Genomic DNA, 26,766 nt, shown 5'->3' on the forward strand with positions numbered 1-26,766 from the left:
CTTAGTTTCTGGGGTCTCACCAATCTTCATCATCTTGCGAAGTTTCTCTAGGTTGCCAGTGATAAGGTACAAGAAGGAAAGTTTGTCAAAGTTTTTGGTACGCTGATAGCACATTTCCACGATCTGGTGGTTCCCCTGTAGTAAGGCCACCTCTCCCAGCTTTTCCCAGCAGTTCTTGTCATCCAGTGCTTTGGCTGCTTCCAGAGCAATCTAAAGAATCCCCAGGATTAGAGGTAACAAGTTGGAGGTTATTATGACTGAAAACCAGGGTCTGCAGTCAAAATGTCCATCTCTAAATAAATCTCCCAAGCAGCTCTTTATACTTCATTCCACCTAGCTTTGCTTTCAGTAATTCTACTGAAAATTCAATCAACAAATAGGATCCCTTAGGATCCATGGATCGAAGTATCACATCACATTATCCTCCTCCTCAGAAATTTACAACAAAATCATCTTTTAGCAGTTGCTGATTCCATACAGTCAATTCTTGCTTAGCTATCATATTTCCTATCTGCCAGGTCTGATGAACAATGTGGCTCCTCAGAAGAAGTAATGGAAGAAGGAAGTTCAGAACTATTTCCATCCATTTAAAAATAATGTTCACAGACTCTAAACCTCAACCTTTAGTAAGTGTTCCTTCATCCAAGCAGCCAATCGGCAGATCAAGGTCAAGGAAACAATGAGATTTTTCCAATTCTATGCTATCGTGCTTCTGTTGTAAAAGTTACTGAATTCAGACTAACTCAGAATGACAACAACAGTAGAAATGCTGTGGCAGAAGCAAAAATGGGCAAATAAGCAACAGGAAGATGGCTCAATGACTTAAAAAATCCAAAAATTCATTACACGGGCTGAAGAAGCAAGCCCAGAATAATGTCTTCCCAAGGCCACGGGAACCCCTTCGCCTCCTCTACCACAATACGGGGCTTATAACTACTTCTCTCACCTCGGTGTTTCCACACTCCAGTGCCAGACTGAAGCGAGTTTTCTCATCCTTGACAAAATGCAGCGCCACTTCAGGATATCCCTTCTTCTGAAGATAAGCAATGATAGACTGGCCTACGAGTTTTGCATTCCTCACCATGTGTAGCACCTAGACATTTGGGGTGGGGTAGGCAGGAAATAGAGATCATTTATAGGAAAAAAGGAGCACTGCCCCTCTCAATACTCCTAATATGCTTCCTCATTTCATACCTCGTCATATTTTCTGTTTATCAGGGCCAGTTTGAACTTGAACTCAGTGGGATCAATGGTGAGCACCCGAGGACGACACTCCCTGTCCAGGCAATATACATTGTTGCCCTTCACCCGCGTGACGTAGATAGGTAAATCCAGAGTTCGGATGATCCCATAGTCCCTAAGAATAAGAGTTAAAGAGCACAATTTTCAGCAAATGCGTGGGTAAATCCAGCCTATATGGAAGTAAGACAAGTCTAGGACCTAGTCTTTTATCTTCTCATTATCCCTTTCTCAAGTGCCATTTGAACAATGGTATAGATGTGAAGTGAAATCAAAAAAGAGCAGAACTAAATGCCAGACTTATTTTATTCTCTTGTGTGAAGTGGGAAAAGATGGGGCAGATGGTATGATTTCTCTTTATAAGCTAATACTCTACAATCTAAGAGACACAGCTATCAGAACCAGACCTGAAAGTTAAGAATCTTAAGTTCTGATATAGAATCACTAGACCACTGCTGCAACTGCTTAGTCACTTCAGTTGTGTCCGACTCTCTGACGCTAGGGACTGTAGCCTGTCGGGCTCCTCTGTCCATGGGATTCTCTAGAAGAGTACTGGATTGGGTTGGCATGCCCTCCTCCAGGGGATCTTCCGGACCCAGGGACTGAACCCGGGTCTCCTGCACTGCAGGCAGATTCGTTTACCACGGAGCCACCAGGGAAGCACCACTAGACCACCATGAACAGGTCAATCCTTCCTTATAAGCTGTGAGTGAGAGCAGAAGACAGGTACATGTGAAGACTCCTGACAAAGAAATGACGCAAAGCATGTGATGTTTTAAACTAAACGAAAATTAAAAGTTTACAAATGAAAACTTGTGACTATAGCTAACACAATACTTGAAGGATAATTTATAATGTTAAGTACTCACATATTAGAATACTCAAAAATTAATGAGCTCTATATGTTTAATATTAGGATAAAGACTAAAAATTAATAAGTATCCATCTCAAAAATTTTATTGTTCTTTTAAAAGTTAAAACAAAGAATATACTTGGAAGGAAAAAAATAAAGCCAATAGTAGAAATTAAGAAATAGAAAACAAAAATACAATAGAGAAGTTCAAATTATTTGAAAATAGCCTAATAAACTAAAATTAAAGTGGAAAAGATTTGTGGACCTACTATGGCAACCCACTCCAATATTCTTGCCTGGAGAATTCCATGGACAGAGGAGCCTGGGGGCTATAGTCCCCTGAGACAGTCAGACACAACTGAGAGACTAATACTTTCACTTTCTTTTACCAGATGTAAAGACTTACAAAACGATAACACTCAAGACAATGCAGAATTCGATCATAGATAGACAAAAGACCACAAGAAAACACATCTTTGTATTTCTGTAAATGTGATTCATATATCACAAAGATAGCTCTGCAGAACTATGGGGAAAAGTTGGTATTTTTCAATACATGATGTTGGTACAAAACTGAGTGTCCTTATGAAAAAGTAAAGCTGAGCCCACTCACTACACCTTACACTATATACAAAAATCAACTTCAGGTAGATTATAGACCTAGATGCAAAAGGCAAAACTATAAAGTTGTCATAGGAAGAGGTAAAAGAATGTTCTTATGATCTTGGAGTCAATAAAGATTTCTTAAATAGGACACAAAACTTGATATCCATAAATGATAAGATGCATAAACTCAACTACATTAAGAACACCTGTTCATTAAAGGATCTCAAAAGAATCAAAAAATATGCAACAGAATGGGAGGTGATATTAGTATTTTCAATACATTGCCATCACAAAGGATCGATATTCAAATAAATAAAGAACTCCTATAATAAAAGAACAAGGATAACTTACTTAAATGAAGGATAAAAGCCTTGAACAGGTAGACACAACCAAGTCCTCAGTGCGGATGTATCACAGATGAGAAAATTGAAGGACACAGTTCAAGGCACTTGACCAAGGTTTGCTACAGCAGGGAAAGACTTTGCCTTCACTGGTCAACTCAGATTAGGGTACTGGATGGATCAGCTGGTGGCATCCAAAAAGAGAAGAAACCCAGCTCCACCCACCAGAACTCCAACACAAGCCTCCCTAACCAGGAAACCTTGACAAGCCACTGATAGAACCCCACCCACAGTGAGGAAGCTCCATAATAAAGAGAACTCCACAAATTACCAGAATATAAAAAGGCCACCCCAAACGCAGCAATATAACCAAGATGAAGAGACAGAGGAATACTCAGCAGGTAAAGGAACAGGAGAGTTGCCCACCAAACCAAACAAAAGAGGAAGAAGTAGGGAATCTACCTGAGAAGGAATTCCGAATATTGATAGTGAAAATGATCCAAAATCTTGAAATCAAAATGGAATCACAGATAAATAGCCTAGAGACAAGGATTGAGAAGATGCAAGAAAGGTTTAACAAGGACCTAGAATAAAAAAGAGTCAAAATATAATGAATAACGCAATAAATGAGATCAGAAACACTCTGGAGGCAACAAATAGTAGAATAATGGAGGCAGAAGATAGGATTAGTAAAATAGAAGATAGAATGGTAGAAATAAATGAATCAGAGAGGAAACAAGAAAAACGAATTAAAAGAAATGAGGACAATCTCAGAGACCTCCAGGACAATATGAAATGCTCCAACATTCGAATTATAGGAGTCCCAGAAGAAGAAGACAGAAAGATAGATCATGAGAAAATCCTTGAGGAGATAATAGTTGAAAACTTCCCTAAAATGGGGAAGGAAATAATCACCCAAGTCCAAGAAACACAGAGAGTTCCAAATAGGATAAACCCAAGGCGAAACACCCCAAGACATATTAATCAAATTAACAAAGATCAAACACAAAGAACAAATATTAAAAGCAGCAAGGGAAAAACAACAAATAACACACAAGGGGATTCCCATAAGGATAACAGCTGATCTGTCAATAGAAACTCTTCAGGCCAGGAGGGAATGGCAAGACATACTTAAAGTGATGAAAGACAATAACCTACAGCCCAGATTACTCTACCCAGCAAGGATCTCATTCAAATACGAAGGAGAAATCAAAAGCTTTACAGACAAGCAAAAGCTGAGAGAATTCAGCACCACCAAACCAGCTCTCCAACAAATTCTAAAGGATATTCTCTAGACAGGAAACACAAAAAGGGTGTATAAACCCGAACCCAAAACAATAAAGTAAATGGTAACGGGATCATACTTATCAATAATTACCTTAAACGTAAATGGGTTGAATGCCCCAACCAAAAGGCAAAGAGTGGCCGAATGGATACAAAAACAAGACCCCTCTATATGCTGCTTACAAGAGACCCACCTCAAAACAAGGGACACATACAGACTGAAAGTGAAGGGCTGGAAAAAGATATACCATGCAAATAGAGACCAAAAGAAGGCAGGAGTGGCAATACTCATATCCGATAAAATAGACTTTAAAACAAAGGCTGTGAAAAGAGACAAAGAAGGCCACTACATAATGATCAAAGGAACAATCCAAGAAGATATAACAATTATAAATATATATGCACCCAATATAGGAGCACTGCAATATGTCAGACAAATGCTAACAAGTATGAAAGGGGAAATCAACAATAACACAATAATAGTGGTAGACTTTAATACCCCACTCACACCTATGGACAGATCAACTAAACAGAAAATTAACAAAGAAACGCAAACTTTAAATGATACATTAGATCAGTTAGACCTAATTGATATCTATAGGACATTTCACCCCCAAACAATGAATTTCACCTTTTTTTCAAGTGCTCATGGAACCTTCTCCAGGATAGATCACATCCTGGGACATAAATCTAAACTTGATAAATTCAAAAAAATCGAAATCATTCCAAGCATCTTTTCTGACCATAATGCATTAAGATTAGACCTCAATTACAGGAGAAAAACTATTAAAAATTCTAACATACGGAGGTTGAACAACACACTTCTGAATAACCAAAAAATCACAGAAGAAATCAAAAAAGAAATCAAAATATGCATAGAAACTAATGAAAATGAAAACACAACAACCCAAAACCTGTGGGACACTATAAAAGCAGTGCTAAGAGGAAAGTTCATAGCAATACAGGCATGCCTCAAGAAACAAGAAAAAAGTCAAATAAATAACCTAACTCTACAACTAAAGCAACTAGAAAAGGAAGAATTGGAGAACCCCAGAGTTAGTAGAAGGAAAGAAATCTTAAAAATTAGGGCAGAAATAAATGCAAAAGAAACAAAAGAGACCATAGCAAAAATCAACAAAGCCAAAAGCTGGTTCTTTGAAAGGATAAATAAAACTGACAAACCATTAGCCAGACTCATCAAGAAGCAAAGAGAGAAAAATCAAATCAATAAAATTAGAAATGAAAATGGAGAGATCACAACAGACAACACAGAAATACAAAGGATCATAAGAGACTACTATCAGCAGTTGTACGCCAATAAAATGGACAACGTGGAAGAAATGGACAAATTCTTAGAAAAGTACAATTTTCCAAAACTGAACCAGGAAGAAACAGAAAATCTTAACAGACCCATCACAAGCACGGAAATTGAAACTGTAATCAGAAATCTTCCAGCAAACAAAAGCCCAGGTCCAGACGGCTTCACAGCTGAATTCTACCAAAAATTTCGAGAAGAGCTAACACCTATCCTCCTCAAACTCTTCCAGAAAATTGCAGAGGAAGGTAAACTTCCAAACTCATTCTATGAGGCCACCATCACCCTAATACCAAAACCTGACAAAGATGTCACAAAAAAAGAAAACTACAGGCCAATATCACTGATGAACATAGATGCAAAAATCCTCAACAAAATTCTAGCAATCAGAATCCAACAACACATTAAAAAGATCATACACCATGACCAAGTGGGCTTTATCCCAGGGATGCAAGGATTCTTCAATATCCGCAAATCAATCAATGTAATTCACCACATTAACAAATTGAAAAATAAAAACCATATGATTATCTCAATAGATGCAGAGAAGGCCTTTGACAAAATTCAACATCCATTTATGATAAAAACTCTCCAGAAAGCAGGAATAGAAGGAACATACCTCAACATAATAAAAGCTATCTATGACAAACCCACAGCAAACATTATCCTCAATGGTGAAAAATTGAAAGCATTTCCCCTAAAGTCAGGAACAAGACAAGGGTGTCCACTTTCACCACTACTGTTTAACATAGTTCTGGAAGTTTTGGCCACAGCAATCAGAGCAGAAAAAGAAATAAAAGGAATCCAAATTGGAAAAGAAGAAGTAAAACTCTCACTGTTTGCAGATGACATGATCCTCTACATGGAAAACCCTAAAGACTCCACCAGAAAATTACTAGAGGTCATCAATGACTATAGTAAAGTAGCAGGATATAAAATCAACACACAGAAATCCCTTGCATTCCTATACACTAACAATGAGAAAGTAGAAAAAGAAATTAAGGAAACAATTCCATTCACCATTGCAACGAAAAGAATAAAATACTTAGGAATATATCTTCCTAAAGAAACTAAAGACCTATATATAGAAAACTATAAAACACTGATGAAAGAAATCAAAGAGGACACTAATAGATGGAGAAATATACCATGTTCATGGATCGGAAGAATCAATATAGTGAAAATGAGTATACTACCCAAAGCAATTTACAAATTCAATGCAATCCCTATCAAGCTACCAGCAATATTTTTCACAGAACTAGAACAAATAATTTCAAGATTTCTATGGAAATACAAAAAACCTCGAATTGCCAAAGCAATCTTGAGAAAGAAGAATGGAACTGGAGGAATCAACTTGCCTGACTTCAGGTTCTACTACAAAGCCACAGTCATCAAGACAGTATGGTACTGGCACAAAGACAGACATATAGATCAATGGAACAAAATAGAAAGCCCAGAGATAAATCCACACACATATGGACACCTTATCTTTGACAAAGGAGGCAAGAATATACAATGGAGTAAAGACAATCTCTTTAACAAGTGGTGCTGGGAAAACTGGTCAACCACTTGTAAAAGAATGAAACTAGATCACTTTCTAACACCACACACAAAAATAAACTCAAAATGGATTAAAGATCTAAACGTAAGACCAGAAACTATAAAACTCCTAGAGGAGAATGTAGGCAAAACACTCTCAGACATAAATCACAGCAGGATCCTCTATGATCCACCTCCCAGAATTCCGGAAATAAAAGCAAAAATAAACAAATGGGATCTAATTAAAATTAAAAGCTTCTGCACAACAAAGGAAAATATAAGCAAGGTGAAAAGACAGCCTTCTGAATGGGAGAAAATAATAGCAAATGAAGCAACTGACAAACAACTAATCTCAAAAATATACAAGCAACTTATGCAGCTCAATTCCAGAAAAATAAACGACCCAATCAAAAAATGGGCCAAAGAACTAAATAGACATTTCTCCAAAGACATACGGATGGCTAACAAACACATGAAAAGATGCTCCACATCACTCATTATTAGAGAAATGCAAATCAAAACCACAATGAGGTACCACTTCACACCAGTCAGAATGGCTGCGATCCAAAAATCTGTAAGCAATAAATGCTGGAGAGGGTGTGGAGAAAAGGGAACCCTCCTACACTGTTGGTGAGAATGCAAACTAGTACAGCCACTATGGAGAACAGTGTGGAGATTCCTTAAAAAATTGCAAATAGAACTACCTTATGACCCAGCAATCCCACTGCTGGGCATACACACCGAGGAAACCAGAATTGAAAGAGACACATGTACCCCAATGTTCATCGCAGCACTGTTTATAATAGCCAGGACATGGAAACAACCTAGATGTCCATCAGCAGATGAATGGATAAGAAAGCTGTGGTACATATACACAATGGAGTATTACTCAGCCGTTAAAAAGAATTCATTTGAATCAGTTCTAATGGGATGGATGAAACTGGAGCCGATTATACAGAGTGAAGTAAGCCAGAAAGAAAAACACCAATACAGTATACTAACACATACATATGGAATTTAGGAAGATGGCAATGATGACCCTGTATGCAAGACAGGAAAAAAGACACAGATGTGTATAACGGACTTTTGGACTCAGAGGGAGAGGGAGAGGGTGGGATGATTTGGGAGAATGGCATTGTAACATGTATACTATCATGTAAGAATTGAATCGCTAGTCTATGTCTGACGCAGGATACAGCACGCTTGGGGCTGGTGCATGGGGATGACCCACAGAGATGTTATGGGGAGGGAGGTGGGAGGGGGGTTCATGTTTGGGAACGCATGTAAGAATTAAAGATTTTAAATAAAATTAAAAAAAAAAAAAAAGCCTTGAACAAAATTCATAGGAAAGGAAATACTGATGGATGGCTAAATAAAAAAAGTTGTCCAATCTCCTTGGGAATGAGATAATAGCGATGTAAAATTACAAAATACATCACATATCTGCCAGTCAAAAATGAGTCTGACAAAGGCAAGTGCCGGCCAGGGTGACAAGCAAGGAAACTTTTATACAATGCTGGGCGGGATGTGCAAATTGCTAAAACCACTCTTTCACATTAGTGAGCAAATGTGAAGATAAGCATGTTCTATGACCCAGCAATTCTGCTTGAGGGAAATGCCCTAGAGCAATGTATGTGCATAGGAACCAGAGTACATATAAGAATGTTTAAGAGAACACTGTTCCTAACAGCCACAACCTAGAAATCGCCCAACTAGCGGTCTAGCATAGAACTGATAAACTGTGCTATATTCATATAACAGTATTATACAACAATGAAAACAAGTAAATTAGAGCTATAACATGGATGAATCTTACAAACAGTATATTGAGCAAAACAAGCAAAATATGAAATAATATATTCAGCATGATTTAATTAATATGAAGATCAAAAGCAGGCAAAATTAAATCATTATTTTATTGATAAAATAATGGTGGTAAAATTGCAAAGAAAAGCAAGGAAGAAATTATCATAAAAGTCAGAATAACGTTTTGTGTGGTGAAGAGACAGGGTTGTGATCAATAGGGACCACATGGCAAAGGGAAACGTTCTATTTCTTAACTTGGGTGGCAGTTACACAGATGTTCATTATATAACTGTTTGCTATTTCATATATTTATAATATGTATAATTTCCTATATTTGTGTCATATTTCACACAATTTTAAAAGAGCTGAAAAAAGAATGCTCTGATGCCTCCAGCATATATATGCCAAACAATGCTTCTCCATAAAGACAGTTCAAAGAGGACTTCAGTATGTCTCTTGAGACAGGATAGTGATTTTAAGAAGCCACTTTCTCCCATTCTGTATTTTCAGATAATTAACTTACCCAGTGGTGACAGCATATTTGATGTGGTTGCTTGTGGTATAGATAAATACCCCACTCTCATCCCAGGCCCCACTCTTGACACGAATGTTCTCATGAATGTTACATAGAGCCTCCAGTTTGCGGTTACAGATCACAATGGCTGTAAGAGGCATAGGACATGAGTGCTCTGCTGGACAGGGTGAGTGAAGCAGACTGGCAGGGATGGGGAGGGAGGGGCTGGTCTCTAAATCAGGGTGGATATAATGAAGACTTACCATGTTTGGCCAGTAGTGCTACATGGGACATGTCTGCTGACCAGATAACGTATTTCACCTTGGAAATCTTCACAGATGCCAGAGTCCTGGGATAGAGAGAAGGGCAAATATGAGTGGGCCTGATTCCCCTGTTCCAGGTTATGACTTTCCTCCTTTTCATCTCCAAATTAATGTAAATCCTAATTTCTTCTTTTTTTTTAGCATTTAATTAATTTTTTAACACCGAAAACATTTTGTACTGGCATATAGCTGATTAACAGTGTTGTGGCAGTTTCAAGTGAACAGCAAAGGGACTCAGCCGTAGATACATATGTATCCATTCTCCCCCTAATTTCTTAATACTAAATAAGCATTTTTGTATTACAGTTCGGTGACAAGTATTTTGGCTTATACTGTACACTTCCACCTTCCTCAACTCCATGACCCTCATTTCCATGTGTTATTCGGAACTTGTGTATGTCTATTTTCACCACTGCACCATAAGCTCCTTTAAGTATAGGAACTATGCCATTCATTCCTGTGATCCTATTATTCTAAGTCCCAAGAGCTATCTTTGTTCAGATAAATGCTCTGAAAACAAATTAACAAGCCCTTTGTAATGCTTGTGTGTGTGTGTGTGTGTACAGGATGGAGGGTGATCACAGAGGGAAAAAAGTGATGAGAAAGAGCCTTGGAATTATAGCACAAAAACTGGCCAAGCCACAAGTCAAACTTACTTGGGGAAACAAGCTCCCACTAAAGATTTCCATTCTCCCCCACTATAAACCTGTCTGCTTAGGGATATCTGACATGTTACCGCTTCTGCTGTACATCAAAGAGCGTGATGGATTCTGCATCTCGAAGCAGGAGGTTGCCTGTGCCAGCATAAAAAATCTCATCGCAGTTAGGCACCTGTACCTTTTTGGTGATCTCATTCTTTAGATTCTTGATCAGAAGCTGAAATGAATATAAAAGGTAGGGTTAAGAGGAATACATGTAAGATGATGACAGGTGACAATGTCCCTTAGCAATTATTCCTCAGCTTTGATAAACCATTTTTTTTTTTCTGGCTGTCCAGGTCAATCACCACTATATGTAGACCACTCTAGCTAAGATCCTCTTGATAGGGTCTTAATAGCCTTTTTCCTTTCTTCAATTGAAATATCCTATGAAGTCTAACTAAAATCTGAATTCCTTAATCAACCAGAGAGAGAACAGAGCACTTCTGGGGCTTAAATTTTTGTTAAATATTTTCTCGAGAGAGCTTTGCTTAACATTTTTAGAATCCCTTACATTTTAAATACCAGTGGATGTAGTAGGGTAAGGCAGAGGATCTACTCCTTATCCAGCTCGCCTACTGGGGGTGGGGTGCGGGGTGGGGGTCAGGCCCAAGCTGCATGGCTTGCAGGATCTTAGTTCTCTGACCAGGGACTGAACTCTGGCCCCGGCAGTAAAAGCACTAAGTCCTAACTACTGGACCGCCAGGGACTTCCCAGCTCATCTATTTCAAATTTGATGTTTTTTTGGCCCCTGTGTAATGAGGAGTGAGCTTTGCTTGGTTCTTAAGCCCAGAGCCACAGTGGTCCTCCATCCAATCAAATCACTTTTAAGGCCTTTTATCCCCAAGGGGTATGGGGTAGAACTAAGGAGAAAGAGGGCTTCCCTGGTGGCTCAGACGGTAAACAATCTGCCTGCAGTACAGAAGACCTGGCTTCAATCCCTGGGTCAGGAAGATCCCCTGGAGAAGGGAAAGGTTACCTACTCCTACCTCTTCTTGCCTGGAGAATCCCATGGACAGAGATGCCTGGCAGGCTGCAATCCGTGGGGTCACAACGGGGACTAACACTTTGTTGTGTCTGTGGGGACACAACTAAGGGACTAACACTTTCACTTTTTTTTAGGAGAAAGAAGCTAATACACAAGGAAAATAGCTACCCAAGGGAGAATAAGAGAAAAATCATGCATTTATTTTGCAATACAGAGGTCACTGCCACTACACTTCGCAAATTAATTTCCCTTTTTAGTCTTAACTCACCGAATGCATCCGATCTAGGACAGCAAACCGATTTCGAGCAACCCAAACAGCTGTCAGGCCTGAGGATCGTTTCCCTTCAGGAGCTAAGAAGAACAAAACCAAAGGGCAGGAGCATGTGGTAAGCCACTGGCAGGTGACACAGTCAGGTGCCATGAAGCTGCCAGTCTTGCTGGCTGCCATGTTGGCTTTGCCAGTTCAGCTGCTTCCTAACTAATTCAGCCATAACCTGAGGCTATTGTCAGGACTTTTCCCCACCAGTCCCCTCCAAACTCCAACCTCTACCCCTGCCAAGTCTCTTTTCTCTAGGCCAAGTGATTTGAGCCAACACCATATACTGGCAGAGAAGGACCACCCATCTTGGGAGACAGCACACTCCATCAAGCTAACGAGCAGGGCCTCTCTGGCCAAGCTGTGGCACAAAGCAAGCAGCCTGTGAGTATCTTGGACCTCCTGTCTCAACAAGCTAGAGGAGAGATACAGCTCTCTCTCCAGGACCCAGCTGCTCTGCTGCTTTTAACATGCAAATACAGACCTCCTAGTAGAGCAGGGTGGGGCACAGAGTTCCTAACTAAATCCAGGCAGCTCTATGCTGGGCAGAATTTTGCACCAAGTTGTTGCTCCATTAATGTCAATCAATCATTCTTAATACCAGGAAGAAAGTTACAAAATGCTTCTCAGTTTCCAAGTATTTCACTGACTAATTAGAATTCTGAATAGGCACTCCACCCCCTGGGAAACTTCAAAGGGGATACACAGAAGGATGCACTAAATACTCTATCTATCAGTATCAGCAGGACACTGGACAATACACACTGGCCAGCCTTGCCAGGCCACCCCTTGACAACCAGAGGTCTCAGGCAATTTTAACAAAATTAATTATTATCACAACCAAAAGCCCCATTTTCCAGGGGCTGGAGAACCACATTATTCAAGCTTTTGCTCTTTCTCTTCCTCTATGCTCCCTATCATTGGACTGTATCTTTATTCCTTTATTATCATCTCCCTCATAAAATGGAAAGGAGAAAATAAAAGTGGTTATAAGAGAAAGCAAAAATATTTTAGACTCTATTAACTGTAAACAGATGGGGAAGGGAAGCAAGGGGATGGATAAGCAGGGACCAAATAAAAATTGGTCAGAAATGGCTCAACTGATTAATTTATGAGAGAGAATTTTCATTTATGGATACCAAAGACATATAGGTTTTCTCTCTTCTCACCATGACCACACTTACAGAACAGTGATCATATTAGCAGCAATAATGACAGAGGAGCACCCACAATAGGGCAGAACTAGCAAAATATCTCTCAGACTTTGTTGATAGGGTCTGGAATGTCATGGAAGTATGCTATTAAGAGTAGGGACCTGGGGCGCAAGCCTCTGACCTACAAATCCACCGGAGGAAGTACACTAAAGGAAGCATAGTGAGGCTCAAATCTACTCTGAGAATGTTCTGTCAGCAAGTGCTAATGGTAAGGACATTAACAAGGGATGGTGGTGATGGAAGAGGCAGGCAGGGTCTCAGCTGGATCCTGGGATCCCTGGTGGGGTGTGGGGCTGTTAACAGCCTCATCGTTTTGACATGCAAAAGGAAGCAAATCGGATCTGGATATGGATGGGAGGGCATAAATCCCTAGTCCCAGGATGAGACATTGCAAGATTGGAACCACATTTTTAAATAAATGAAACTACCAGGGTGAAAGTCATATCAGCTGACAATAAACTAGGATAACATGCTGTGCTGAAAGAGAAAATGGAGAGTGTCTAATAACCAAATTATAAAATATATATATCTAGCTGGAGTAATGAAATGGAGGAGGAACATGAATATTTCACACCGTGGTCGCCTCCGATGCAATTGGCAGCAGCACCTGCCAACAGGCATGAGTGATGTGGCCATGGCCTGGGGATGGAATGAAAAACTTGAAGAGAAGAGAAGATGTGGGTGAGGAGAGCTAGGAGCAGAGCTGGGTACACAAAGAGATGCCTACCATCAGGATTCTGGGAGTCAGCATCCTTGGGGATGGTATACAAGTCATAGGTACTATTTTCTAAATTGCTGGCTCTCTGTAGAGGAATGGGAGAAATTAAATTGTTAGTAGGAGTCCCCAGGATACCAGTTTACTCTGACACAGAAAACAGTATCATTACACAGACAGCAATCTGAAACTATACTCTTCACACCCTTCACTCAGAGGACATTTGGATGCTTCTACAGCTAAAAATTATAGGGCGCTTTGCCAGAGAACTCAGCATTCACATAAGTTTTGTTGCTGTTGTTAGAGTCACTAAGTCATGTCCAACTCTTCGCAACTTTTCCTTTTATCTTCCAAAGACACAGATAGTTTCTGAATGAAAGCAAGGACTGCTCTCTATTCCACAAATTAACAGATTAAGAGACCAATATTCCAATGGCCCACCTGAGGAAACTCATCAACTTAAAAGTCTGTTTGAAGGGAAAAAAAAGACATTAAAGAAAATTTCCAGGAGGAAAATATGGGACAGTTACATATTGAAAAAGGACTGGGATCAGAAACTAGAAGTCCTATTGGGAAAAAGAAGTTTTCATTCTTCTGATTTGGCAACCAGGGCACTAAAATTAGAATGTTGTTTCTTTTTAAAAAAAATTGTATGGCAAGAAATGAGGCCCCAAGATAACAATAATGAAAGGAATGCGTCTCAAAATCCGCTCTACTATTTTCACCCAAATAGAGAGATCAAGATAAGCATCTCCTTTGCATAGGATATAGCCCCAAACATACTTTCAAATTACTTTTGGTGATTTGGGTGATTCAACTTCATGCTCCATTAAGTTTAGAAGTTGTCAACCTTATGACAGATGTAAGTACACAAACCCTGAACATGAGAACTGAAGTCTACCTGGTTTGAGCCTTTGTTTACTATTTCAGCGCTCTCAAAATGACCATTAAATAGATTCTAAGAAGCCATCAGAGATCCTCTAAGGGCATGAGAAACAGACCTATGGGAAATGAGGAAATGCTAGGAGGTTTACTTACTGTACAGAGTAGGACTGCATTTTCTGCTGGATTGTACGACATACTGAACACTGGAAACTTGGAACCACTAGAGATATGTATACCAAGAAAAAAGAATTTTAGGAAAGAGATATAATGAAAACAGGAAAAAAGGCATTACTCCTATACTTCCTTCTTATCTAATCTTTACACATATACTTATCACTTTTATAATCAAGAATAAAAAATTAATGAATAATGCATCCATTTCTTCCTTCCTTTAAGACTTAGGGACTCCCCTCTTTCAGCTTTGAGTGAAGTGTTTTTAAAAAGCTCACCTAGTACAAGTCTACTTATTCAGCAGAAGGTATGTTGAGCACTCACTGTAGTGAGTGGGACTGGTTCTTCCTGGGTACAAATTCCTACACATAATTGCAGTGGACACCACAGAGTAACATGATGTGATTTGCTCTGGGCTAGTTTCTCCTGTCCCTTGGAATATTAACATAAACCCATCTTTTTATTGTAGTAATGCTGGAGGGTGACTGTCAAACCCTTATGCCAAAGCTTGCTACCATGAATGTTTCAGCATGCTAATACAGTTGGCTTTCCAAGAGGATAGCTCCTTTTCCCAGGCACCCCAGAGGTTATCATATCTTCAGAGTTAAGAGTTTCCAGAGACATATATTCTGGTTTAGAGTTGTGTGCATTTTGCCAAAAAGCAAAGAAAGAGTTATAGAAAAGAAATGCCAAATAAAGGCAAACAGGTCTGTCACCAAGTTGGGCTACTCTCAACCAGGAAACTTTCTCCAGTTTTCAAGACACCTGCCCAACTGGCTGTATGATTTCCTTTCCTCAGGATCTCTAACATTCTTAACAGGGGCGCTCCCATTTGTCTCATGACCTTGCCCAACATGCCCCTGGGGATTCTATCTGTGACAGGAGATGAGATCCAAAATGTTGTTAAAAGAACAAGCGTCCAGTTTGTAGGTACTGTATCATGGTAACAGATGAGACAATTTGGAGGGAAGAATTAAGTCTAATTTACCTCCGCAACTGCATCACAGCTACATCTTTGGAGCTGTTGAAATCCAACTGACGTAAGAATCGGTCCTTGACATAATGGAGCATATTGCCATGAACAGCATAGGCTGGCCGTTCTCGTTCCAGTTTAAATACAATCATGCCACCATCATGGCCTGGGCCACAGGGAAAGGGAGGAAAGAATTAGCTGCAGGTAAGAAAGAAAACTGGAAACAGCAGATACATGAAGATAATGACTGTGTATGTATGCTACAAACAAAGTTAAGACATTTAAATGCAATCCTTGTCTGAATTCCCACAATTCTTGGAATTTTTATTCAAGTGAACACCTGTAAATCCTTTCCCAATACTCACTCTATCATACTGGCACATTAGACAAGTCCTCCTTTGTGTTCTCCTAACAGCCTGTACAAACCTCCATCATAGCACTTATCTTGCACTGTAATTGTTTAGGTATATCACCCCCACTATATACTGAGCTCCCTGAAAGCATAAATTACAATAACTTCCATCATTCCCCAGTCACTATCATATAATGAACATAAAAGGTATGTACTGAACAAATGGATATTAGTTTAAAAAGACTTCCTCATTCTGTTTTTTAAAAACGTTTCACTTTTCTCTACCAGCATTATCCATCCTTCAGAAAAACTTTCAATCTTTGTCCTCCAAGTGTGCACTCCACACATAAACCAGATCATGTCACTTCCCTACCCAATACCTTCCAATGGCTTTCCATTCATTCAGGATAAAATCTTAAATTCTAGTGGCCTACAAGGCAAAGTCCATGCTGCATTACTGGCCACTCTGATGCTCCTCACATGCTAGGCATCTCTCACGTCACGGTCTCTGTACCTGCTGTTCCTATTGTCAGTGCATCTGTCATCCCCTTCACTTTTCTGAAGCAGCAGTCCCACACTCTCCCCTCTCTCTCCCACCCACTTTTGCTTAACTCCCCTTTAAAGCAGTTTTCACCACACAATGTTTCACATATTCATTGTTTTATGGGTCTACTTCCCTTCACTACAAATAAAAGTTCCATGGCCTCAGGCACAGCGCTCCCCAGGGACTGCCCCAGGCCCATTTCCAGCCCCAGCCACCCCAGCAAGACGGCTACCAGCCCACTCCCCAGGGACTACGCCTGCCCACTCCAGCTCCAGCCAGCCTGCCAAAGCCGCCAGGTGCGTTCTACACAGGAGATGCTCTCACACAAGGCCACTCTTTAAGACCAGGAAAGGTAGCTGTTTTGCTTAAATCCATAGAAACAAATGCCAAAAGTCATTCAAAATGAAGAGACAGGATGTTCCAAACAAAACAAACCCCAGAAAAAAACCCTAATGAAAGAGGTAAGTAATTTACCTGATAAAGAGTTCAAAGAAGCAATCATAATAACGCCCACCAAACTTGAGAGAAGAATGGAAGAACTCAGTGATAACTCCATAAAGACTTAGAAAATATAAGAAAACCAATCAAAAGTGAAGACTACAATAACTGAAAAATTACGCTACAGGGAATCAACAAATTAGATGAAACAGAAGAACAGATATGCAATCTGTAAGACAGAATAGTGGAAATCAACCAATCGGAACAGCAAAAAAGATTTTTTTAAGTGAGGAGACTTAAGGGACTCCTGGGACAACACCGAACATACTAACTTTCGCATTATAGGATTCCCAAAGGAGAGAAAGGAACGGAAAATTTATTTGAATAATAATGACTGAAAACTTCCCTAACCTGTGGAAATAGATATCAAGGGCCAGGAAGTACAGAGATTCCCAAATAAGATGAACCCAAAGAGATCTTCACCATGATGTATTTTAATTAAAATGGCAAGAGTTAAAGACAGAATCTCAAATGCTGCAAGAGAAAAACAATCACATACAAGAAAAATCCTGTAAGACTATCAGCTGATTTTACAGGCCAGAAAGGAATGGCATGATACATTTAAAGTGCTGAGAGGAAAAGACGTACTACTTATCCAGCAAAGCTATCATCCAGAATTGGAGAGTTTCTCAGACGAGCAAAACCTTAACAGAATTCACCACAACTAAAGCAGCCTTACAAGAAATGTTAAGGCCTCCTTTAAGCAGAAAAGGCCACAACTAGAAATAAGAAAAATGAATGAAAAAGCAAAATAAAAAATAAAATGTAATAATAAAATTTAAAAAAATAAATGAATGAAAGGAAAAATCTCACTAGTAAAAGCAAACACATAGTAAAAGCAGTGGATCAACCACTTAAAAAGCTAATATGAAGGTTAAAGACAGGGAGAACAGCTGACCCTTAAACAATGTGGGTTTTAACTGCACGGGCTCACTTATATGCAGTTCTTTTGCACTAAATATGTATGATAATACTACATAATCCATGGTTGGTTGGATCTTCAAATATGGAACCACACATCCAGAGATTCAACTGTAAACTTATACACACGTTTTAGATTGCACAGATGGTCAGTGCCCCTAATTGCCACACTGTTAAAGGGTCAGGTGTAGTACAATCAACTATAATAAATAGTTAAGGGAGGGACTTCCCTGTGTGGTCCAGTGGTTAAGAATCTGCCTTCCACTGCAGGGGATGTGGGTTCAATCCCTGGTCAGAGAGCTAAGATGCCACATGCAGGGTGTGAGATCTAAGGTCCCAAGCCACAACTACTGAACCTGAATATCACAAGTAGAAAGAAGCCTGCACACTGCAACGAAAGATCCTGTGTGCTGCAACTAAGTCCCAACAAAACAATAAATAAATAAAAATTAAAAAAAAAATAGTTAAGGGATACACAAAACAAAAACATGACATCAAAAACAAATGAGGTGTGTGTTAAAAATGGAGCGCTTTTGGAATCTCTTTGAACTTAAGTGACTATCAGCTTAAAATAGACATATATATATACAGTTCAATGTATACGAACTTTATGGTAACAACAATGGATAGACAAAAAATAAAGAGAAACAAATCCACACATACTAACACTAAAGGAATCCATCAAACTGCAAGGGAAGAAACCAAGAGAACAAGACAGAAACAGGAAAGAACTACAAAAACCAGAAAAAAATGAACATAATGTCAATAAGCACATGCCATGCTGTGCTGTGCTAAGTCATTTCAGTCGTGTCTGACCCTTTGCGATCCTATGGCCTATAGCTCTCCAGTCTCCTCCTCTGTCCATGACATTCTCCAGGCAAGAGTACTAGAGTGGACTGCTATGCCCTCCTCCAATAAGCACATACTTATCAATAATTATTTTAAATGTAAATGGACTAAATGTGTCAACCAAAAGACTTAGGGTGGCTGAATGGATAAAAAAAAATGAGATCTATATGCTGCCTACAAGAGATTCACTTCAGATTTAAAGACACACACAGACTGAAAGTGAAGGAATGGAAATGTAAAAGAAAAGAAAATTGGGACATTTCTCATATTAGACAAAATAGATTTCAAAACAAAGATCATATCAAAAGACAAAGGGCATTACATAATGATAAAGGGGTCAATCCAACAAGAGGATATAATATTTGCAAACATTTAAGCACACAACACAGGAAAACCTAAATATATAAAGCAAACATTAATAGAAATAAAGGGAGAAACTGACATAAAGGGAGAAAGTGACAACACAATAATAGTAAAGGACACTATATTCTACCAACATCAATGAACAGGTCATATACAGACAGAAAATCAATAGGGAAACACTGATCTTATATGACACACTTCCAGACAGAATTAAAAGAGAACATTCCATCCAAAAGCAACAGAATACATTCTTTTCCATCTGGGAGTTGGTGATGGACAGGGAAGCCTGGCATGCTGCAGTCCATGGGGTTGCAGAGTTGGACACGACTGAGTGAACTGAACTGAACATTTTTTTCAAGTGCACACTGAACATTCTCCAGGACAGATCACAAGCTAGGCCACAAAACAAGGCTCAATACATTTAAGACTGAAATAATTTCAAGTTACTTATTCAACCACAAAAGTATGAACCTAGAAATCAACTACAAGAAGAAATCTAGATAAAACACAAACAGAGACTAAACTATAAGCTACAAACAACAAATGGGTCAACAAAAATAACAAAGAAGAAATAATAGCTGGAAATAATGAAAATGGAAACAAAATCTATATGACACAGCAAAAGCAGCTCTAAGAGGAAGTTCACAGTGAAACAGGTCTGTTCCCAAGAAAAGAAAAATCTCAAGCAATCTAAATATATTAAAAAACCCAGAAAATGAAGAATGAGCAAAGGTCAGTGAGTATGAAGAAGAAACGATAAAGATTAGAGCAGAAATAAATGAAATAGAGACCAAAAAAAAGGAAAAAAATTAAGAATTGGCTCTCTGAAAGATAAAATCTACAAACCCTTAGCCAGACTCATCACAGAAAAAGAAAGCCCAAATAAAATTAGAAATGAAAGAGGAAAATTTACAACTGATACCACAGAAATACAAAGGATTATAAGAGAATACCACAATGATATGCCAACAAATTAGACAACCTAGAAAAAAAAGGGTCATGTAGAAACAGAAAACCTGGATAGACCAAATGCTACTAACAAAATTGAATCAGTAACCCACAAACTCCCCAAAAACACAAGTCCAGGTCCAGATGGTTTCACTGGCAAATTCTACCAACACTGAGAGTTAACACCTATCCTTCTCAAATTATTCCAAAGACTGAAGTGGAAAGAACACTTCCTAACTCATTTAATGAATAAAACATTGCCTTGATACTAAAAGCTGACAAAGACCATACGAAGCCAAAAAAAGGCCAATATATCCCTGATGAGCATAGATGCAAAAATCCTTAACAAAATATTAACAAACCAAATACAATACATTAAATTATTATAACTCAAAAAGTTCCATAAAGTAAGGGACATTGCTTTATACACTGCTGGAATACCCGCACCCAGACTAGGGCTGACACTCAGTATGCAGCTGCTAAATGAATGTGTAACACTCAGCTTCTAGCTCCTCAGTCTGAGAACCTCAAGTGTCCAGTATTAGTCTCTAAGTCTCCTAATCAAAAAAGAACTAAGGTACTAATCAAAGAGAATGGGCTTTAGGAGAATTCCCTGGCAGTCCAGTAGTTAGGACCCAGTGCTTTCACTGCCAAGGGCCCAGGTTCAATCCCTGGTCAGGAAACTAAGATTCCACAAGCCACATGGTGTGCCCCCCACCCACCCAAAAAAGAGAGAGAGAATGGGCTTCCTTATTAAATGAATTTTGGAGGAAAAAGAACACCAAAAGAACACTGTGCCAAGAAGATATAGGGGGGAAAAGGAGAAAAGCTTCAACTACATGGCTCTTAGACTTTTACTTTTCCTTGTCATCCTACTATATATTTATTGGAGACAAAGTTAATGGAGAAAAACTCTCAAGTCTTAAAAACTGAACCAAAGGGAAAAAGAGAAGAAATGGCCCTTACCTGCTGCAAAGAGGTTAAGGTTAGGGTGGGCAGCTAAGACCCAGAAACGATCATGGTCCCTGCGGAATGTCTGAACTCCAGTCCTAGGAAAGCAAAAGGTATACAAAGAAAAATATTAATTTCCAAGAAAACTTCAGCCTATCACATACAAGCGTGGTAGGCCAACACAATGATTAAAAAGTAAATCAAGTACAGTGAAGGGGCATATTTTAAATAAAGACAGTCACAAATTCTACCAAAGAACAGAAAGAGGACTTTAAACTGACACTATTATTTTGATATTAAGACTTCTCCACTCATCATAATTTTCTACCATACTGTTTTCATTTAATATTCCTTATTTCTGTAGCTACAGAAGAAACTGCTTAAATACAAAGCAGAAAAAGAACACAAGCAGAAATTTCTATTTGATGGAAAATTTGTAAATGATGGCTAATCTCTGGGTCCCTTTGAAAGGTTGTTGTTGAATCACACAAAGACACCGGGATTTTTGGCCCCCGGAGGAGAAGAATTCAATCTGGGGCCAGAGACGAGGCTTGATCACTCAGAGCTTTTGTGTAATAAAGTTTTATTAAAGTATAAAGGAGATAGAGAAAGCTTTTGGCATAGGCATCAGAAGGGGGCAGAAAGAGTTACCCCCCTGTTAGTCTTCAGGTGGATGTTATATAGTCACTAGCAGCCTGTTAATAAAGGAAAGGAATGTCTTAAAACTCAGAATGGTACCAGGCCCCTCACTCATAAGATGCATTTTGGGATAATCTTGGCACCAAATGGTTCATCCTGGGCCATAAAATGATTAACTTGAATCTTGTAGAGGGACAGGTTACCACACAAATAGTTTCGTTTACATAGATTAGGGCAAGAATATCTTGAGTATAACATACTGGTTTGTCAAGTAGGTTCTGAGCTATTAGGCAGGACTGACTTGAAGACAGAGTTTGGGGAACATTAGCATAGCTTAAGACAAACATTTCCATAAAAAATGAGTTGGCTATCTCAAGGTTTGAGAATAGTTAACTTCAGGTGAAACCAGGTATCATTATGGCAACACAGTATTTTAAGAGAAACCTCCTTTTAAATTTGTATAGAGAAGGGAAAAAATATCACTAGTTTGTTTCCTCCTGCCGCTTAAGAGAAATAAAAATGTCTGACACTTGAGGCTATTTCCTCTGTTTGGAGACCCCTGGCCTTCCTGCCTGTTACCCTATCACCTTCAAGTTTTCATAAAATATAATTTGATTTTTCTATATGCAGAGGATGGTAAGAAACAAAAATTCTTAATCAGATTTTTAAAAAGAACAGAGTAAAAGAGAGAAAGGAGCTTTCTCCTGGGTTTGGTCACACACCACTATAACCCCCTTACCGCTTAGACATGTCCCAGACTCGGATACTCTTGTCCTCAGAATTGCTGAGGATCAACTCTTGACGAGGGTGGAAGACAGCACAAGATACATTGTTGTAATGGCCTCGGCAGGTATCAACTTCCCATGCCTTTGATTCTGAAAGACAAAAAAGAACTAGGTCACCACAATTCCCTACTACTCTTAAGTTTGGGATTTTGAATTATGACATCCTTTAACCAAATGCTAGATACTACAAAGTCTTAAGTAGTATTCCACTTCTTTCTAATAGGTCAATTTTCTTCATTTATGTCTCTACTTCTTTGTTTCATTCTGACCCGCCTCTCGACTATAGCACCTCTTCTCTGTCATTCTTCATCTTATTCTGCCGTCACTAGCTGCCGTTATAGAAGCTTCATATGGCAGGAAGTTTATCTGGTTCAGTCATCATTGTATCTTCAGAGCCTTGAACAATGGTTAGTACAAAGTAGGTACTCAATAAATAGCTGTTGAATACATGGAATTCTCATTTAAAATTACATTCATACTCCTCCAAATCAGGATACCATCAAATGAAAAAAAGGGAATAGAGCAACTGTCATGGTCCCAGGATAAGCATAACAACCTAAGGTTGAAAAATGGGTCACTAAATCCAGAACCCCTGACTTTTTCAGCTTGCTGGTCAGTAGCCAATATTTTAGGTATGATAACACTGTTAATTCACTCACCATTCATACGCCAGATCTTCACTTGACGGTCATCTGCCCCAGATACAATGAGTGGCATAGTAGGGTGAAATGCAGCCCAGTTAACTCCACGATCATGACCCTGTACCAAAAAAAAAGTGGTTTGCAAAACCAAAAAAAGTGATTCTTCATATCCATTACTCAAAGCAATGGGCCAATGGACCATGCTCATGGTCATAAAAGATGTCTCTGATTTTCACTCCATGTGAAAAAGACTCAAGGGACTGCTGCTGTAAGATTTGACCATGAGAGTCACTAACTACATCAATTTATCCAATATTATTCCCAAACTCTCATGGGAATTCCCAAAGCCCTTCTCCTCCAAATTCAGCTTCATTTGCATTTGGGATATACTGCCTTGCTTTGTTACTGGCCAATTGTATTGTATTTCTCCAACCAGCTATTAGCATCTCAAAAATAAAGACCAATTCTGTAACTTAATGAAGAAATTCTCAAAGTACGGTCAAGAAACTCTACCCCAAGAACTTTTTAGGAAACCCCAGCAATGTTAAAAATGATTTTCATAATAATACTAAAATGCTATTTACCCTTTTCACTCTTATTTTCCCATGCATATACAGTTTTACAGAGGTTACATGACATGTGATGATGTCACTGCTTTGATGGCTAATAGATTATATCCTTGTATATCTCACATTTTTAAAAGTTCTTGGTTTCAATTTCAAATATGGTAAAAACTGACAAATATGCACATAAAAACTCTCTGGGGTCCTCAATAAGTTTTAAGAGTATAACAAGGTTCTCAGACCAAAAAGTTTAAGAACTGCTGATTTTAAGATATCTTTTATAAGATATCTTATAAACCTATTTATAAGTTTATAATCTGTATCGGAATCACAGATAAAGTAGTGTCAAATTAGCAGTATTTTTGAGGTACCATACTGTGGTGAAAAACACCTGGGTTTTAGAGTCAGACAGATACAAATTCAAAATTCAGTTCTTCAATTTACTAGACACGTGTGTGTTTGAGTGTGTGTGTGTGTGTGTGAGTGAATGTGTGTTAGTCACTCAGTTGTGTCTGACTCTTTGCAACCCCATGGACTGTAGCCTGCCAGGTTCCTCTGTTCATGGAATTCTTCAGACAAGAATACTTGAATGGGTTGCCATTTCCTTTTTCAAGACACATGTAGATTTTGGTAAATAACTTACTTTCTCTAAATCTCACATTTTTCATCTGCAAAAGGAAGTTAATAGTATCTCTACCAGCAGACAGCTGTAAAGATTACTTTAAAAAATCTAGTTTCTTTCTCTTATGCCTTTCTATTTTCCCACCATGCAAACAAGTTACTTACACATGGCTGGTTCTCAATAAATTTGATTAACTATCCTCCCCTTTCCCAAGAGGCTTGACAATGGACTCTGCTTTGGGATGATGATGGAGCCTATGCCAGCTTTCTCCCTCTCTCCCCAGCGGGTTTAAAAGGTAACATGATTCTCCCTCAGGTAGCATTTAAACTTCAGCTGTCTACTGGCTCACCTACCATTCTATTTTCAGTGCCTCAAATGGCACCTGGCACTCAGTAAGCCCTGCATAAGTCTTTGCTGAAGGAATGAATACATGAACAGCATACTGTCACTGTTTCCCTGGAGAAGAGCCCATATCCAGCCACTGGCTATAGAGATAAGTACCTCTAGTACATGCTTCACCACTGCATCCGTAGTTCCAAACAGATCAACCCCAGTTATTCCTCTCACATCTGACTCCACTGCACCAGGGGACAGGTTTTTTTTCCTTAGACCTTTGAAGGGGTGAGGAGTGGGATGAAAGATGTAAACATAATGTTACCAAAAAGAACACAGTAATCGAAGCACCCAAAGGTACACTGATATACTAAAATTAAGGGAAAAGGGAAAAAGAAATTTAAAGAGACTAAAGAAAGATGCAAGAGCTCTTATGTATCTCAAATATAAAACAGTTTATTTGGTGGATGATACTGTAAAACTATAAACTGCAAAAAGTGTATTCTTATTTCCTTCTTGACTCTTGGGCAGTGGACAAAATGATTAAAACTCTCATTATTCCTTTAAACACTTGCTCAAGAGACTGGTTACAGATCTGAACATATGTATTTTGTCATTAAAATTTTCAGAAGCTACATGGAGAAATCAGCCTGTACTTCGAAAACAACAGAAAAAAGACTCCAGGAGAAGGTGAGTCTTATGTGTATAGGACTGACACTTATGGCTCAGCAACAATCTGTCTTTAAAATCTGAATTATCTGTGCTATAGTCAGAACCCAAATTACAATAACACTACTACCTTACAGGTGAAAAGCATCTTGCAGTTTTCAAAGTTGATCTGATTAACAACCCTCTGAGGTAGGCAAGTAGGTATAATAATACCAGTTTATAGATAAGAAAATGCAATTGGGACTAAAATCCTATCTTCTGGAGTATTTGGAAGGTGGGGAGAAGAAAATGAAACTACTTGGCATTTACAAAATTAAAAAGCCAAATATCTGTAATAGAAGGGGGAAAAAAGCTATCATTGAAAACAAAACTTAAGTAGTTTTAAGTCTAAATGTTGGCACCTGTAAGAAAGTACAAAAAATTAAGTTCAATGACTGTATTTATCTTCACTGTTTTAAAATTACAAAGTAACTTTTCTATTATAATGGCATATAAACATCAGCATTAGAGAAGCAAGTGCTTAAAAGGGCACAACAGTTTTACTTATCTTGCACCCTGTCCATGATAAGCATTTAGCCAACTGGTACACAGAAATAAAGCCAATGCTTAAAAAAATAAAATAAGTATTCTTCCAAGGCTTCATAAATACATTATCACAGGGATGCCTCTTTTCACTTATTTCACTTTATCCCTTTAATGGGATCTGTCAACATTTTCTAATGAGTCTGATGCATGAAACAGATTCAAAGGAAGATACAAAGACAGACAGCTGTGAGGAACTTCACCTCCAATAAGCTTCAACAAACATATTAAAAGGAAAGCTGTATGACAGAATGGAAGCCTTTGTTGTGATTGCTTGTAATAATCCAGGAAAAGGGAGAGAGCAAAAACAGATAGATGAATAGTGACAGGCAGTGAAAAGATACTCTGAGAAGAAATATTTGAGCCTTCAACAAGCTACTCACTAGGACTGAACAACAGATGGAAAATTTCTACAGCAGCTACTCAAATCCAGAGGGAGGGGAGGACACTCTCAGAATGGACCAGTTCGATGCACACTTCCCAATGGGAACCAGGGGAAGTAGTAAAAAGAGAGGCATGAGCACAGGATTTGGCAGCAAATTAATACTTTTTTAGTAGTCACTTCAAAGATTAAGCCTGAATTACATGGGCTTGACATGCAAAAGTATAAGCACATTAAAATAATTTCACTGTCAATTTACTTGGAAGCTCAAGCTAAAAAAATAACATTTTAAAAATCTAGGTCGTAAATATATTCCCTTTTAAACAAATATTTTTTGCCCAGGC

At 38.7% G+C, this 26,766-nt stretch overlaps 1 protein-coding gene across 2 annotated transcripts in view; it reads right to left on the bottom strand.

Moving 5' to 3' along the window:
- The window catches only part of COPA (COPI coat complex subunit alpha), a 50,760-nt gene that overhangs the window by 8,237 nt on the left and 15,757 nt on the right, over positions 1-26,766 (bottom strand). The window contains exons 7-20 of one of the 2 annotated variants that reach the window (XM_069545707.1): positions 24,958-25,067; positions 23,290-23,389; positions 22,585-22,720; positions 21,222-21,304; positions 15,796-15,946; positions 14,790-14,856; positions 13,764-13,839; positions 11,775-11,857; positions 10,557-10,696; positions 9,761-9,846; positions 9,507-9,645; positions 1,195-1,357; positions 947-1,093; positions 21-210 (exon numbers count right to left, since the gene is read on the bottom strand). In XM_069545707.1, coding sequence (XP_069401808.1) covers positions 21-210; positions 947-1,093; positions 1,195-1,357; positions 9,507-9,645; positions 9,761-9,846; positions 10,557-10,696; positions 11,775-11,857; positions 13,764-13,839; positions 14,790-14,856; positions 15,796-15,946; positions 21,222-21,304; positions 22,585-22,720; positions 23,290-23,389; positions 24,958-25,067 — 1,671 coding nt within the window. Of the gene's footprint in view, positions 1-20; positions 211-946; positions 1,094-1,194; positions 1,358-9,506; positions 9,673-9,760; positions 9,847-10,556; positions 10,697-11,774; positions 11,858-13,763; positions 13,840-14,789; positions 14,857-15,795; positions 15,947-21,221; positions 21,305-22,584; positions 22,721-23,289; positions 23,390-24,957; positions 25,068-26,766 lie in introns of both variants that reach the window. The other variant, XM_069545696.1, reaches the window with a different exon arrangement.

Source organism: Ovis canadensis, chromosome 1 (genome assembly GCF_042477335.2).
Source record: "Ovis canadensis isolate MfBH-ARS-UI-01 breed Bighorn chromosome 1, ARS-UI_OviCan_v2, whole genome shotgun sequence".
NCBI lineage: Eukaryota > Metazoa > Chordata > Mammalia > Artiodactyla > Bovidae > Ovis > Ovis canadensis.